Raw genomic sequence first — 15,378 nt, 5'->3', positions numbered from 1 at the left:
GTTTTTGTGTTATTTACTTAATTAGGCTCTCTATTTAGTTTTAGAACTTGGGTGAAGATCTGATCATATTTTAGGTCATACTTATGCAGAAATAGAGAAAATTCTAAAGGGTTCACAAACTTTCTAGCTCCACTGTATATAGTTATTAAACATATTAAAAATGATATATTGTTAAGACTTTGGATATTCAGAAAATCAAAGGATCTAATAACAGTTCAAGAAAATGGTATAAGATAGAAGATCTGCCATGACAATATATATTAATGATTTAGATGAGGGAATTAAAAGTAACATTAGCAAATTGCCGATGACACAAAGCTGGGTGGCAGTGTGAAATGTGAGGAGGATGTTATGAGAATGCAGGGTGACCTGGACAGGCTGGGTAAGTGGGCAGATGCAGTTTAATGTGGATAAATGTGAGGTTATCCACTTTGGTGGTAAGAACAGGAAGGCAGATTATTATCTAAATGGAGTCAAGTTAGGAAAAGGGGAAGCACAACGAGATCTAGGTGTTCTTGTACATCAGTCACTGAAAGCAAGCATGCAAGTACAGCAGACAGTGAAAAAAGCTAATGGCATGCTGGCCTTCATAACAAGGGGAATTGAGTATAAGAGCAAAGAGGTCCTTCTGCAGCTGTACATGGCCCTGGTGAGACCACACCTGGAGTACTGTGTGCAGATTTGGTCTCCAAATTTGAGGAAGGACATTCTTGCTATTGAGGGAGTGCAGCGTAGGTTCACAAGGTTAATTCCCGGGATGGCGGGACTGTCATATGTTGAAAGATTGGAGCCACTGGGCTTGTATACTCTGGAATTTAGAAGGCTGAGAGGGGATCTTATTGAAACATATAAGATTATTAAGGGATTGGACACACTGCAGGCAGGAAGCATGCTCCCGCTGATGGGTGAGTCCAGAACCAGAGGCCACAGTTTAAGAATTAGGGGTAGGCCATTTAGAAGGAAGTTGAGGAAAAACTTTTCACCCAGAGAGTGGTGGATATATGGAATGCTCTGCCCCAGAAGGCTGTGGAGGCCAAGTCTCTGGATGCTTTCAAGAAAGAGATGGATAGAGCTCTTAAAGATAGCGGAATCAAAGGTTATGGGGACAAGGCAGGAACTGGATACTGATAGTGGATGATCAGTCATGATCACAGTGAATGGCGGTGCTGGCTCAAAGGGCCGAATGGCCTACTCCTGCACCTATTGTCTATTGTCTATAACGATCTTGATAAATGGTCAAGTAGCCCAATTCTGCTACTTATGCCCTTATACAGAGAAAAATCAAACGCAACTGTAAAATAGTCAGTTTTCATATTCTGTGGTTAAGTGCAGTGGCTACAAAATTATAGCTAATAGTCCATTTAATTGCACACTCCATAAAAGCAATGCAACTGTCATTTTAAATCAGCTTTCCTTTTGAGATACCTTCTAAATATTCAATTTTTTTTCCCACATCAAATACACTTTCTGTTAACAGACCCCACTGGAAATTTAAATATTCATTTTTTAATCAATAAGAGTGTTTCAAAATAATGCCACAAAGCTTTAAACTGAAGATCCTACATTAATGCTAAAACTACAGTATTAAAAATATTAGTGAATTACAAAGTACAAATTCCTGATGTGCTGAAACTGTTAAATACCTTAAGTAATACATTTTAGATTCTTGGTGAAATTTTCAAGATGGAATCAGCAAATTTGGATATGTAAATTAAATTGACTGCAGTTTTTAACCACCTTAACCTTTGGCACTGTCCTCTATAATCATCACCCAACTCCTTCTCAGTTTGGAAATAATAAATGTGAAATATCCAAACTGATAGACAGCCCAGCCTTGGTTTTTTCTTACTTACCATGAGTTGAACCCAGTTGGTCTTGTTCTGTCAAATTCTGGTAGTTCTGGAACATTCTTACATGCTTCAATATTAAGGTATTTGAATATATGGATTTTCCCCTTTATACAAATCTAGAAGAAAAGCATACATGTTCCAATCAGTATCTAATACTATGATGAAAATGCAACATGATAACAACGATATGATATTTTATGAATTAAGACAAGTAAGACCATAAGATAATAGGAGCAGAATTAGGACATTTGGCCCATCAAGGCTGCTCCAGTATGTCATCATGGCTAATCCATTTTCACTCAGAGCCCCAACCTCATGCGATCACCCCGTATCCCTTCATGCCCTGACTAACCAAGAATCTATCAACCTCTGCCTTAAATATACTGTACTTGAAGACTTAGCCTCCACAACTGCCTGCGGCAAAGAATTCCACAGATTCACCACTCTCTGGCTAAAAAAATTTCTCCACGTCGCTGTTCTAAAAGGATTCCCCTCTATTCAGAGGCTGTTCTCTGGTCCTAGACTCTCCCACCATAGGAAACATCCTCTCCACATCCACTCTATCGAGGCCTTTCCACGTTCCATGGGTTTCAATTAGGTCACCCCTCATTCTTCTGCATTCTAGCGAATACAGGCTTACAGCCATCAAAAGCTCTTCATATGACAAGCCATTCGATTGTGGAATCATTTTTGTGAACCTCCTTTGAACACTCCAGGCTACATAACCACTAATAGATCACTAAGCTGTGAAGAAAAGCACCAAGAAAAAGATATTAAAATGCATTAAAAATTCATGACATTTGCAAAGATTTCTCTAATTTCTACACAGAATTTTCTTTTTGCAGAGGGTGTTGAACTTTATGCCTTGGCAGGTGGCAGAAGCTGAAACAACAGATGTATTTAAGGTGAAGGCAGATAACTATATGATAGATTGAGGAATAGACGGGTATGGAAAAATGGCATAGAAGAGAAATTAAGGCTTGCATAAATCAGCATGATTATATTAAGTAGTGGGGCAGGCTTGAGCAGACTGATGGCTTACCCCTGCTCCTATTTCTTGTGAAAAGAAAAGAATTCCAAAACTGTTGAAACTCTAACAAGAACAGAAATCATTAAAAGCATAGACAACGTTGGATGAATCAACTTCCTTCATAACACTGATTATTAAAGATTAACATATAATTTAATAACTCAATAAAAAGAGACAAAGGGTGGAGTTAAATAAGAAAAGTGAGAAGTGAATCTTGCCTTGGGCAGTTCCTCAGGATGACCTGCTTTTACTCCTGTTTCACGTGTTTGAGGTGGCTAATGAAATCAATCGGGCAGTGGCTGGGTGACCACAAAATTTTACACAGATAGAGCCAGGGAGCAGGGGGTGATTATTGATAGTTAAGGTGAGCAAGTGTTTTGTGCTACATGGACCAAGAATAGCAAAAATATCTACTTTTATATACTATCTTTTACACTCTCACAATGTTTCAAAGGAAATTACAGCCAATTAAGTACACAGAACAATTCATCATAGAACAGGGCCTTTGACCCACAATGCTGTACCAAACCAATTACAGGTTGCCCCCGCTATCTGAAGGTAGAGCGTTCCTATGAAACGGTTCGTAAGTTGGAATGTCATAAAGTGAATAAGCAATTACCATTTATTAATATGGGAAAAATTTTTTGAGCATTCCCAGACCCAAAAAATAACCTACAAAATCGTGCCAAATAACACATAAAACCTAAAATAACAGTAACATATAGTAAAAGCAGGAATAATATGATAAATACACAGCCTACATGAAGTAGAAATACTTTTCTGCAGCACTGTCTAGCACAGCGAAAATCTCACGGCAGCACTCTCAGCGTAAGCACTCTTGGCAGAAACACTCTCTCCAGTAACCTTTAAGCTATGAAGCTGCCAAATCATACCAAATAACACACAAAAATACACAGCCTATATAAAGTAGAAATAACGTATGTACAGTATAGTTTCACTTACCAGAATCAGGAAGACTCCAATAAATTGCAGTTTCGTCACAGTTAAATACTTGCGTATACGAATAACCACCTTCTGTAATTATTTTCTTCAGTTCTGCTGGGAACTTTTCTGCAGCTTCAGTATCAGCCGAAGCACTCTCTCCAGTAAACGTTAAACTATGAAGCTGCCCTCGCCTCAGAAACAGATCAAACCACCCATGACTACCCTTAAATTCCACTTTCGCAACACTTTCATCACCATCGTCCAGTGCTTTCTGTTTCAGCTTATTAGAAAGACTGACTGATTTCTCTTTAAGTATAAAAAAACTTAACAGAACACCTTAATTATGTCTAGTTTTACGCTAAGTGTAACACCCTTACAAGCTCTTTTAGGCTTTTCCGATACCTTAGAACTCATCTTGCTAACGGATGCCAAAATAAATCGAGATAAAGCACATGTTTAAGCAGTGGCGGCTAGAATGCAGTTCCGGGGGAGGAGCTTGGCTGTTCGGGTGCGTGCTGCCTTTTTTCCGTAACAGTGAAAACACCTTGTTAGTGAAAACAGGTAACAGCGAGGTGTCGTAAAGCAAACATTCGGAAAATGGGGGCTACCTATAAACCAATAACTCTTAATTAGTTGATTCCCTCTTCCCCATACATTGATCAGATTCCTTTCTTCATAGCATATTCATGAAGCTATCTAGGAGTCTCTTAAATGGTCCTCTGCTATTTTTTATGCCAAGAAAACCTCGCACTGCTACGGGCAGAAGTTCCCACTTACTTTAAAAAGGCAACAACTATACCAGTGCCAAAGAAGAATAATGTGGGCTGCCTTAACAACTATCACTTGATAGCACTCACATCGACAGTGATAAAATGCTTTGAGTGGTTGGTTATGACTAGACTGAACTCCTGCCTCAGCAAGGACCTGGACCCACTGCAATTCGCCTATCGTCACAATAGGTCAACAGCAGATACAATCTCAATGGCTCTTCACACGGCTTTAGACCACCTGGACAACACAAGCACCTACATCAGAATGCTGTTCATCAACTATAGCTCAGCATTTAATACCATTCATTCCCACAATTCTGGTTGAGAAGTTGCAGAACCTAGGCCTCTCTACCTCCCTCTATAATTGGATCCTCGACTTCCTAACCAGAAGACCACAGTCTGTGTGGGTTGGTGATAACATATCCTCTTCACTGACGATATCAACACTGATGCACCTCAGGGGTGTGTGCTTACCCACTGCTCTACTCTCTGTATACACATGTCTGTGTGGCTAGGCATAGTTTAACACCATTTACAAATTTGCGACGATACAACCATTGTTGGTAGAATCTCAGGTGGTGATGAGAGGGCGTACAGGAGTGAGATATGCCAACTAGTGGAGTGGTGCCGCAGCAACAACCTGGCACTCAATGTCAGTAAGATGAAAGAGCTGATTGTGGACTTCAGGAAGGATAAGACAAAGGAACATATGCCAATCCTCATAGAGGGATCAGAAGTGGAGAGAGTGAGCAGCTTCAAGTTCCTTGGTGTCAAGATCTCTGAGGATCTAACCTGATATAGTCATAAAGAAGGCAAGGCAGCGGCTATACTTTATTAGGAGTTTGAAACGATTTGGCATGTCAACAAATACGCTCAAAAACTTCTATAGCTGTACCATGGAGAGCATTCTGACAGGCTGCATCACCGTCTGGTATGGAGCGGCTGCTGCACAGGACCAAAAGAAGCTGCAGAAGGTTGTAAATCTAATCAGCTCCATCTTGGGCACTAGCCTACAAAGTACCCGGGACATCTTTAAGAAGCAGTGTCTCAGAAAGGCAGCGTCCATTATTAAAGACCTCCAGCACCCAGAGCATGCCCTTTTCTCACTGTTACCATCAGGTAGGAGATACAGAAGCCTGAAGGCACACACTCAGTGATTCAGGAACAGCTTCTTCCCCTCTGCCATCTGATTCCTAAATGGACTTTGAAGCTTTGGACACTACCTCACTTTTTTAGTATACAGTATTTCTGTTATTGCACTTTTTTTTAATAATCTATTCAATATATGTAATTGATTTACTTGTTTATTTAGTATGTTTCATTTTATTCTATTTATCATTATTTTTTTCCCTCTCTGCTAGATTATGTATTGCATTGAACTGCTGCTGCTAACAGATTTCACATCATATGCCAGTGATGATAAACCCGATTCTGATTCTATCACCAACCTTGTACCCACCACTCTGTGCTTAAAAAATTGCTTTGCATCTTCCCCCTCTTACATTAAATACATGCCCTCTAACAGCAGACATTTCAATCCAGCAAAAAAGATACTGGCTGTCTAATCTATATATAGCTCACATAATTTGATAAAATTCTATCAAATCTTCCCTTGGCATCCTCCGTTCTCGATAAAATAGCCCCAGCTTGTCTATTATTGCCTTACTCTTTAGCACACAGCAGCATCCTGATAAACCTCCACTGCATTCTCTCCAAAGCCTCCATCGTTCCTGTAATGAGGCATCCAGAATTGAACACAATACTTTAATTGTATCCTACCCAGAGTTTTAACTTTTTGGCCCTTGAACTCAATGCCTCAACTAATGAAGACAAGCATGCTATATGCCTTCTCTACCACCCTATCAAACTCTGCGGCCACCTTGAGGGAGCCATGTACTTGGAACCCAAGATCCTCCTGTTCATCAATGCTGTTAAGGATTACAATTAACTATGTTAATGGTCCCGAAGAAGGGTCTCGTCCCCAAAATGTCGACTGTTTACTCTTTTTCATAGATGCTGCATGGCCTGCTGAGTTCCTCCAGCATTTTGTGCGTGTTGCTTTGGATTTCCAGCACCTGCATATGTTCTCGCGTTTGTGATTAATTGTGTTCTTTCCTTTATGTTGGAGATCCCAAAGTGTAGCACTTCACTTGCCCAGAATAAATCTCATCTGCCACTTCTCCACCATTATCCGCAACTGATCTATATCGCAACATATCCTTTGTAATGTTCTATGCAATCCACAACGCCACCAACCTTTATGTTGACTGCAGAGTTATTCACCCCCAACCTACCACACTTTATTCCAAATCATCTATATGACAAACAAGAGAAGTCCCAGCATAGATCCCTGTAGAACACCACTAGTCACAGACCTCTGTTCAGAATGAGACTTGTCCAGCACTACTCTTAGCTTTCTAGGGGCAAGCATATTTTGGATCTAATCAGCCAAGTCATCGAGGATCTAAATTTCATTTCATTTTTAAAATGAAATATCGCTTTCAAGACGCATGGTAACTTATATGCATAAAGCAAGTACATACTAACTTCATATTGAATAAGAGACAAATATTGACCAGGTCAGGCAAATGTCCTTGATGCTTATCAAAAGAGAGCCTTGACTTCAGGTTGTGGGCGGAACTTCTGCTTAATATCTCAGCCAAAATGTGAATGTGCATCATCCTGTGAATGTGCGTCATCTTGTCAATAATACATGTGTGCTACATTTTGACTTTTATGCTCAAGAATCTGGAGTAAACCAAACCCACAACCTTTTGACATTCCATGAGGGCACCAATGACTGCTTTGGTCATTGCCCTTCTACGGAAATCATCAGTAGTGCCATAAGGATTGGGCCTCAGGTATGTTACCAGGCACGGTAGATTTTTTTTGGATTTGCAAAGATGACACTTGGTACTTCTTTCCCCAAATGGTTCACTTCAAGTTTGGTGGTTATACATCCAATTTACTGTGATGGGAGGGGCAGAACAGATCAAATAATTAGTGATAATTATTATGGAGGGGATAACAGACTGTAAGTTGAATGAATGGAAGCTAGCTGGGGGCCCAGGGTTAGAGGGTACAAAACATGGGTAACAGGATTAAGTGTGTGTGGAGAAAGAGAAAACACATTGGTACACAGAAAGACAGGATTGAGTCCTAAGTATGAAGTTATCTTTTTTTTTAACCCTCTCAGAGGGAAATGCAGGTACAGGTTGTTGTGCGTCACTACGGGTACTTCTGCGTTGAACCTCTCGTCCATCTATGAGGGACTGGCGGATACAATTCTTTGTGCTTTAGGGCACTGCAGAAGAACGGGGACCATGTTGACCTGGGGTGCCCATGTTCATATACCTTTGAGACAGTACATACTGAATACCCATCAGAGAGACCAATACAGCATAGGTTAAGGTCTTTCGACCCAACCACGATCGTCATGGTTCATGACAACCATGGTTCCCACCCAGCCACTTGCAGTTTCAGCTCCTGGACCACATCTTTCCAAGCAAGGAGGGTCCAAAACTTGGGGGCATATTTTTTGGGTGAGAAGGGTAAGATTTAAAAGCGACCTGAATGGCAATTTTTTCCACGTAGAGATTGGTAAGTAGGTGGAATGAGTTGCTAGAGGAAGTTGAGGCAGATGCAAGAGTATCATTTAATAAGATTTCAGAGGATATTGACATGCAGAGCTTGGGGGAGGGATAAGGGCTGAACTGCATTTCACTCTGAGAGAAGGAAAACAAAACTTTCAGTTACATAAGTTTGCAAATAAGCTCTTATGCAATGGACTTTTTGGCAACAATATGTGAAATGTTATGCAAACTCACAAAAACAAAACACATAACTACAGAAAATAGGAACAGTAATGATCTAGTCAGTCCTTTGTGTTTTTTCCACAATTTAATGAGACTGTGGCAAATCCATGTCTTTTACAAACACCTCTCAATATTTTTGGTTCATAAAAAAATTATCAATCTCAAGCTTAAAACTAAAACTGACCAATAACCTATCACCTTCTAGCTATCCTCCTTCCCCTCTCTCCACCTTTTTATTCTGGAGTCTTTCCCCTTTCTTTTCCAGTCCTGAAGAAGGGTCTTGGCCCCAACACCCTGTGTGTTGCTTTGACTCATAACCTATTGTTTTTAGAAGGAAATTTCCAGCCTCTACCATCCTGTAAATCATCTTCTTCAGAACCCAGACGATGCTGGGTATGGGCTTTCCCAGATTAACATGGTTCTAATTCTTCTGCAAAACTCAAAAGCAAAAGTCAAAAGTTCAAAGTTTCAAAGTAAATTTTATTATTAGAATACATACATGTCGCCATACCCAACCCTGGGATTCATTTTCCTGTAGGCATACTCAGCAACTCTGTAGAATAGTAACTCTACAGGATCAATGATAGACCAAGAAGAGTGCCGAAGACAACAAACTGTGCAAATGCAAATATAAGTAAATACCAATAAATAATGAAAACATGAAATAACAAGATAAAGAGTCTTTAAATAGAACATAGAATAGTACAGCACAGTACAGGCCCTTCGGCCCACAATGTTGTGCCGACCCTTAAACCCTGCCTCCCATTTAACCACCCACCTTAAATTCCTCCATATACCTGTCTAGTAGCCTCTTAAACGTCACTAGTGTATCTGCCTCCACCACTGACTCAGGCAGTGCACTCCACGCACCAACCACTCTCTGAGAAAAAAAACCTTCCTCTAATATCCCCCTTGAACTTCCCACCCCTTACCTTAAAGCCATGTCCTCTTGTATTGAGCAGTGGTCCCCTGGGGAAGAAGCACGGGCTATCCACTCTATCTATTCCTCTTATTATCTTGTACACCTCTATCATGTCTCCTCTCATCCTCCTTCAATTCAAAGAGTAAAGCCCTAGCTCCCTTAATCTCTGATCATAATGCATACTCTCTGATCCAGGCAGCATCCTGGTACATCTTGTGACGAGAATACACATAGATAAGATGTTAGCTGTCCTGTGTGATCAGCAGTTGGTCTGCCACCTGTCTTCAAGAGGGAGATAAGGAACACAATGAAACAGCATCTGGAGATGTGTAATGAAGGGACGGGAGAGAGAGAGCTGTCTGGAGCGGCTCCCCCTTTGAACCCTGAACTGTTTGAAGTGATGGACAGGCGATACCCCAGCAGGGGGATAAAAAGGGACCAGTTCGCTAAGGCAGGACACACACGACACCCGAGGTAACGAGACCCTGGAAGCGGTGCGCCTCTCACGAGTCGGTGGGAAGTACCGGACAACGCACAGGGTAGAAAGGTACGATCAGCGGGAACCCGGTGTGTGTCCGCCCTTGCTTGGGTGCCGAGTTCACTGCGGAGGATCAACCGCATCTGGAGGAGGGGTCACAGTCAGTGACCTCAGGTGACATCACCAAGGACCTGCCCAAAAGCTGCTTGTGAGCCATATCGCCGGTCTGTGAGTGGAAGCCGTGTCTGAATGATCAGTTGTTCCCGTTCTCTCTCTCTCTCTCCCCCCACGTTGTCCATCGCCATGGCAACGATTACTGCGAACTGAACTACCAAATTGGACTGAACTTTGTGTCACTTTGAAATTGGTCATTTATCCCTAGACAACGATAGAGCTTGATTGATGCTGTCATCTTAATTCTGTGCACATGTGTGTTTATCATTGCTGAACTGTTGCATTTATTATCCTTTCGATTACTGTGTTGCTTGTTTCTTTAATAAAACTTTCTTAGTTCTAGTAATCCAGACTCCAACTGAGTGATCCATTTCTGCTGGTTTGGCAACCCAGTTACGGGGTACGTAACATAAGTGGGGTTCTCATCCGTGATTTTGAACGCTAAATTTGGGACGGAGTAAATTGGTTGGGTTAAAATTCCCGAAAGAAAGAAAAGACAAACAGCAGAAATGGAGGCTGAGGAATTTATAAAGGCGCCGACCTTGGAGGCACTAGAGGATGCCAGGAAATCAGAATTGGTAGCTGTGGCCAAACGGTTGAATCTTGCTAAGGTGAAGTCGACAATGAGGAGAGAGGAGATACACAGAGCTATTGTAGAGCACTATGTATCTAAAGGCGAGCTGGGAGTGGTGTCTATTGAAAAACCTGCTGGAGACGCGGTACAGGTGCAGCTTGAAAAACTGAGACTCGAGCACAAGTTCCGGGTACGACAGTTGGAGCGAGAAGAGAAGGAGAGAGAGGTAGAAAGACAAGAGAGAGAAAGACAGTTGGAGAGAGAAGAGAAAGAGAGAGAGAGACAGTTGGAGAGAGAAGAGAAAGAGAGGGACAGACAGTTGGAGAGAGAGGAGAAAGAGGGACAGACAGTTGGAGAGAGAGGAGAAAGAGAGGGACAGACAGTTGGAGAGAGAGGAGAAACAGAGGGAAAGGGAATTCGAATTGGAGAAGTTAAAGTTAAGGGCAGAGCAGGGGCTCGTGCTGAACCAAGGTGGAGGGTTCCGGGCGACCCAGGAGGTTAGGCTGGTTCCCCCATTTGACGATACCGATGTGGATCAGTACTTTCTCCACTTCGAAAAAGTGGCTATAAGTCAGGACTGGCCGAAGGATAAGTGGGTTGTCTTACTTCAGAGTGTACTGAAAGGGAAAGCCCAAGAAGCTTACTCCGCTTTGTCCACGGAAGATGCCCAGAGGTATGAGGTGGTAAAAGAGGCCATCCTCAGGATTTATGAGTTGGTCCCGGAGGCATACCGGCAAAGGTTCCGGAATGCGAGGAAGCAGTGGAACCGCACGTATTTGGAGTTTGCCCGTGAGATGCAGACATATTGTGAGCGTTGGTGTGCCTCGAAGGGGGTAGAGGGGGATTATGACAGACTGCTACAGCTGATCCTGATTGAGCAGTTTAAAGGTTGTGTCCCTGAGGGTATGAGACCCTACCTCGATGAGAAAGAGGCAGCCACGTTAGCCGCAACTGCTAAGTTAGCAGATGAGTATGCGTTGACGCATAAAATGAAGGTTGCCCCGAGTAAAGGCTACCAGAAGGGTAGTCAGGACGGCGGGGAGAGTCCGCCGGAAAAGTCAGAAAGTAAGCCGGGGACTAGTGAAAAGGATAAGGTAGACAGGGAGCAGTCTGGTAGGAAGTCTCCTGGGATCGTCTGTTATAATTGCGGGAAAGTCGGACACTTTGCGTCCAGGTGCTTTGCCCCAAAGAAGGAAACGGGAAAAGGAAAAACAACGATTTTGAATGGCTGTATCGAGCTGTTAAGCGAACCGCTAGGGAAGGACAGGTCTGAAAAAGTTCAGGAAGGGCGCAAGAGGTTTATCTCGGCCGGATTGGTGTCAGTTAAGGAGGGGTTAAAACCAGTTCCAGTGCGGATCTGGAGAGACACGGGAGCGTGTCAGTCACCAATACTGAAGAGTGTATTAGAGTTTAGCTCAGAGACCCAGACTGGGGAGGTAGAGGTCAAAGGTGTTGGGGAAGGGACAGAGTCAGTCCCTTTGCACCAGATACACTTACAAAGCAACCTGGTCTCTGGACTAGTCACGATCGGGGTGAGGTCCGAATTACCGATGGAAGGCGTGGAAGTCTTGCTCGGTAATGACATCGCCGGGGGAATCGTGTTCCCAGTCGTGAGATTGACAGGTCAGCCTGCCAGCATTGAGGCCCCGCCCCTGGACTCACAGGTTCATCATGGGACTGCGGTAGTAAATTTAGCTGACACGTTTCTGCCAACCTTGTACGAGAAGAGGGTAGAAAATGGAAAGAAAGAGTGTAGTGAGACAAGAGGCAGTGAGGGAGCTGGGACAGACGTAGCAGTAGCCAGGAAAGAATTTGTGCCGACGCAGGAGCGAGACGAGGGGCTGATGGTTTTGGCGGAGACAGCTCTCTCTGACACAGCTTTAACAAGGGAACTAGTAGGCTATTGTGCGGAGGAGGAAGTGCTAAGGAAAAAAGGGAAATCAAGTACAGTACCCGTAGATGAGGAGTGGGGGGTGGTGCAAAAGAGTTATGGGGGTGAGGTTTTTAACATGGCCCACGAGGTACCCCCCGGTGGACATCTTGCAGTGCTGGAGGAAACAGTTGGTGGAATCATGAAAGAGGTTTACCGGCTGCCCAGGGGGAAGGATGTTATTGATCATGACCGACGCGAACTGAGACAGTCACAGGCTTTTGATATGCTAACAAACCTAGTCGGTGTTAGCGTGGAAATCAATGAAGCTAGGGGCCCCCTGATAAGAGGAAAAAACCATTTTGAAAAGTTTAGTATGGGATCGATCAGATGGAAGAAGGCTATTGTTTTGGCCAGGTCTACTGATAAGGTCTCTCCCTTAATCCCCGAACAAAGCGAATCTTTAGCAGAAGTAATTAAACGACTCGCACCCGTGTGCTTGATTGTCCCGAGGCGATGCAAAGAACTGGGACGTTGGGTGATGTCTGTTACAATAGGTCAGCCTAGCAAACAACATCCATATATAATGAGTAATTCAGTGACTAAAGGGCTGATGAACACAGAGGTGTGCATTGGCAATTTAATACGGCTGTCTGAAGCTAGCTTGATAGTGAACCTTGAAAAAAATGAATTCGGCCACACGAGGGTCATTTACCTGGGAATTGTGGTGACACAGGGGCAGCTGGCAGCGACGCAAGCTACAGTGCAGGCTATCGCTGACCTCCCAACCCCAACAGACAAGAGGGCCTCAGAAGGCTCTTGGAGATGGTGGGGTACTGTAGGAAGTTTTGCAATAACTCTGCGGTCACTACCCCTCCCCCTCCTACTAAGCCCTTGCGAGAGAAAACTGAGTCGGAATGGGACGACCCTTGTTATTGTGGTCCGGGACAAAACCAAATGAGAGGTTACATTGATCGAAATTCATCAGTGTTTTTGGCCACTATGAAGTTTGCTGAGTTGGAGCCTGGTCTAAGGGATTATTAATAACACATGTAAAAGGAACAGAAAATGTGATGACTGTCTGTCAAGGTGCTGGCAACTTCAAACTCGCTGTGTTAGCCAAATAGCTGGTAAAGATGTATATTTGTGCATGTATCAAATAATGTATTCATGTTTGTAATTTTTACTTCCCGGTAAAAATCCTTAAAGGGGGGAAGTGTGACGAGAATAAACATAGATAAGATGTTAGCTGTCCTGTGTGATCAGCAGTTGGTCTGCCACCTGTCTTCAAGAGGGAGATAAGGAACACAATGAAACAGCATCTGGAGATGTGTAATGAAGGGACGGGAGAGAGAGAGCTGTCTGGAGCGGCTCCCCCTTTGAACCCTGAACTGTTTGAAGTGATGGACAGGCGATACCCCAGCAGAGGGATAAAAAGGGACCAGTTCGCTAAGGCAGGACACACACGACACCCGAGGTAACGAGACCCTGGAAGCGGTGCGCCTCTCACGAGTCAGTGGGAAGTACCGGACAACACACAGGGTGGAAAGGTACGATCAGCGGGAAGCCGGTGTGTGTCCGCCCTTGCTTGGGTGCCGAGTTCACTGCAGAGGATAGACCGCATCTGGAGGAGGGGTCACAGTCAGTGACCTCAGGTGACATCACCAAGGACCTGCCCAAAAGCTGCTTGTGAGCCATATCACCGGTCTGTGAGTGGAAGCCGTGTCTGAATGATCAGTCGTTCCCGTTCTCTCTCTCTCTCCCCCCACGTTGTCCATCGCCATGGCAACGATTACTGCGAACTGAACTACCAAATTGGACTGAACTTTGTGTCACTTTGAAATTGGTCATTTATCCCTAGACAACGATAGAGCTTAATTGACGCTGTCATCTTAATTCTGTGCACATGTGTGGTTATCATTGCTGAACTGTTGCATTTATTATCCTTTCGATTACTGTGTTACTTGTTTATTTAATAAAACTTTCTTAGTTCTAGTAATCCAGACTCTGACTGAGCGATCCATTTCTGCTGGTTTGGCAACCCAGTTACGGGGTACGTAACAATCTCCTCTGTACCCTTTCCAATGCTTCCACATCCTTCCTATAGTGAGGTGACTAGAACTGGACACAGTACTCCAAGTGTGGCCTAACCAGAGTTTTATAGAGCTGCATTATTACATCGCGACTCCTAAACTCTATCCCTCGACTTATGAAAGCTAACATCCCATAAGCTTTCTTAACTACCCTATCCACCTGTGAGGCAACTTTCAGGGATCTGTGGACATGTACCCCCAGATTCCTCTGCTCCTCCAAACTACCAAGTATCCTGCCATTTACTTTGTACTCTGCCTTGGAGTTTGTCCTTCCAAAGTGCACCACCTCACACTTCTCCGGGTTGAATTCCATCTGCCACTTCTCAGCCCACTTCTGCATCCTATCAATGTCTCTCTGCAATCTTTGACAATCCTCTACACTATCTACAACACCACCAACCCTTGTGTCATCTGCAAACTTGCCAATCCACCCTTCTACCCCCACATCCAGGTTGTTAATAAAAACTAGTCACAATCCTCCAATCTGAATGTACTCCCTCCACCACGACCCTCTGCCTTCTGCAGGCAAGCCAATTCTGAATCCACCTGGCCAAACTTCCCTGGATCCCATGCCTTCTGATTTTCTGAAAAAGCCTACCGTGTGGAACCTTGTCAAATGCCTTACTAAAATCCATATCGATCACATCCACTGCACTACCCTCATCTATATGCCTGGTCACCTCCTCAAAGAACTCTATCAGGTTTGTTAGACACGATCTGCCCTTCACAAAGCCACGCTGACTGTCCCTGATCAGACCATGATTCTCTAAATGCCCAGAGATCCTATCTCTAAGAATCTTTTCAAACAGCTTTCCCACCACAGATGTAAGGCTCACTGGTCTACAATTATCCAGACT

General features: G+C 43.5%; 2 protein-coding genes across 7 annotated transcripts in view; both read right to left on the bottom strand.

The window, feature by feature from the left end:
* Nucleotides 1-12,189, bottom strand: part of rpl35a (ribosomal protein L35a) — a 147,412-nt gene extending 135,223 nt beyond the window's left edge. Inside the window, exon 1 of the mRNA XM_072255183.1 lies at nt 12,185-12,189. The gene's annotated coding sequence lies outside the window, so the exon portion shown is untranslated. The remainder of the gene's footprint in view (nt 1-12,184) is intronic.
* The window catches only part of LOC140196269 (DISP complex protein LRCH3-like), a 144,534-nt gene that overhangs the window by 77,252 nt on the left and 51,904 nt on the right, over nt 1-15,378 (bottom strand). For all 6 annotated transcript variants that reach the window (XM_072255173.1, XM_072255171.1, XM_072255172.1 and 3 more), the window contains exon 6: nt 1,854-1,966. In XM_072255173.1, coding sequence (XP_072111274.1) covers nt 1,854-1,966 — 113 coding nt within the window. The remainder of the gene's footprint in view (nt 1-1,853; nt 1,967-15,378) is intronic.

The sequence above is a fragment of the Mobula birostris genome, chromosome 4 (genome assembly GCF_030028105.1).
Source record: "Mobula birostris isolate sMobBir1 chromosome 4, sMobBir1.hap1, whole genome shotgun sequence".
NCBI classification, from domain to species: Eukaryota; Metazoa; Chordata; class Chondrichthyes; order Myliobatiformes; family Myliobatidae; genus Mobula; species Mobula birostris.
The sequence above is the reverse complement of the archived record's forward strand: the minus strand, read 5'-3'. Positions and strand labels throughout refer to the sequence as shown.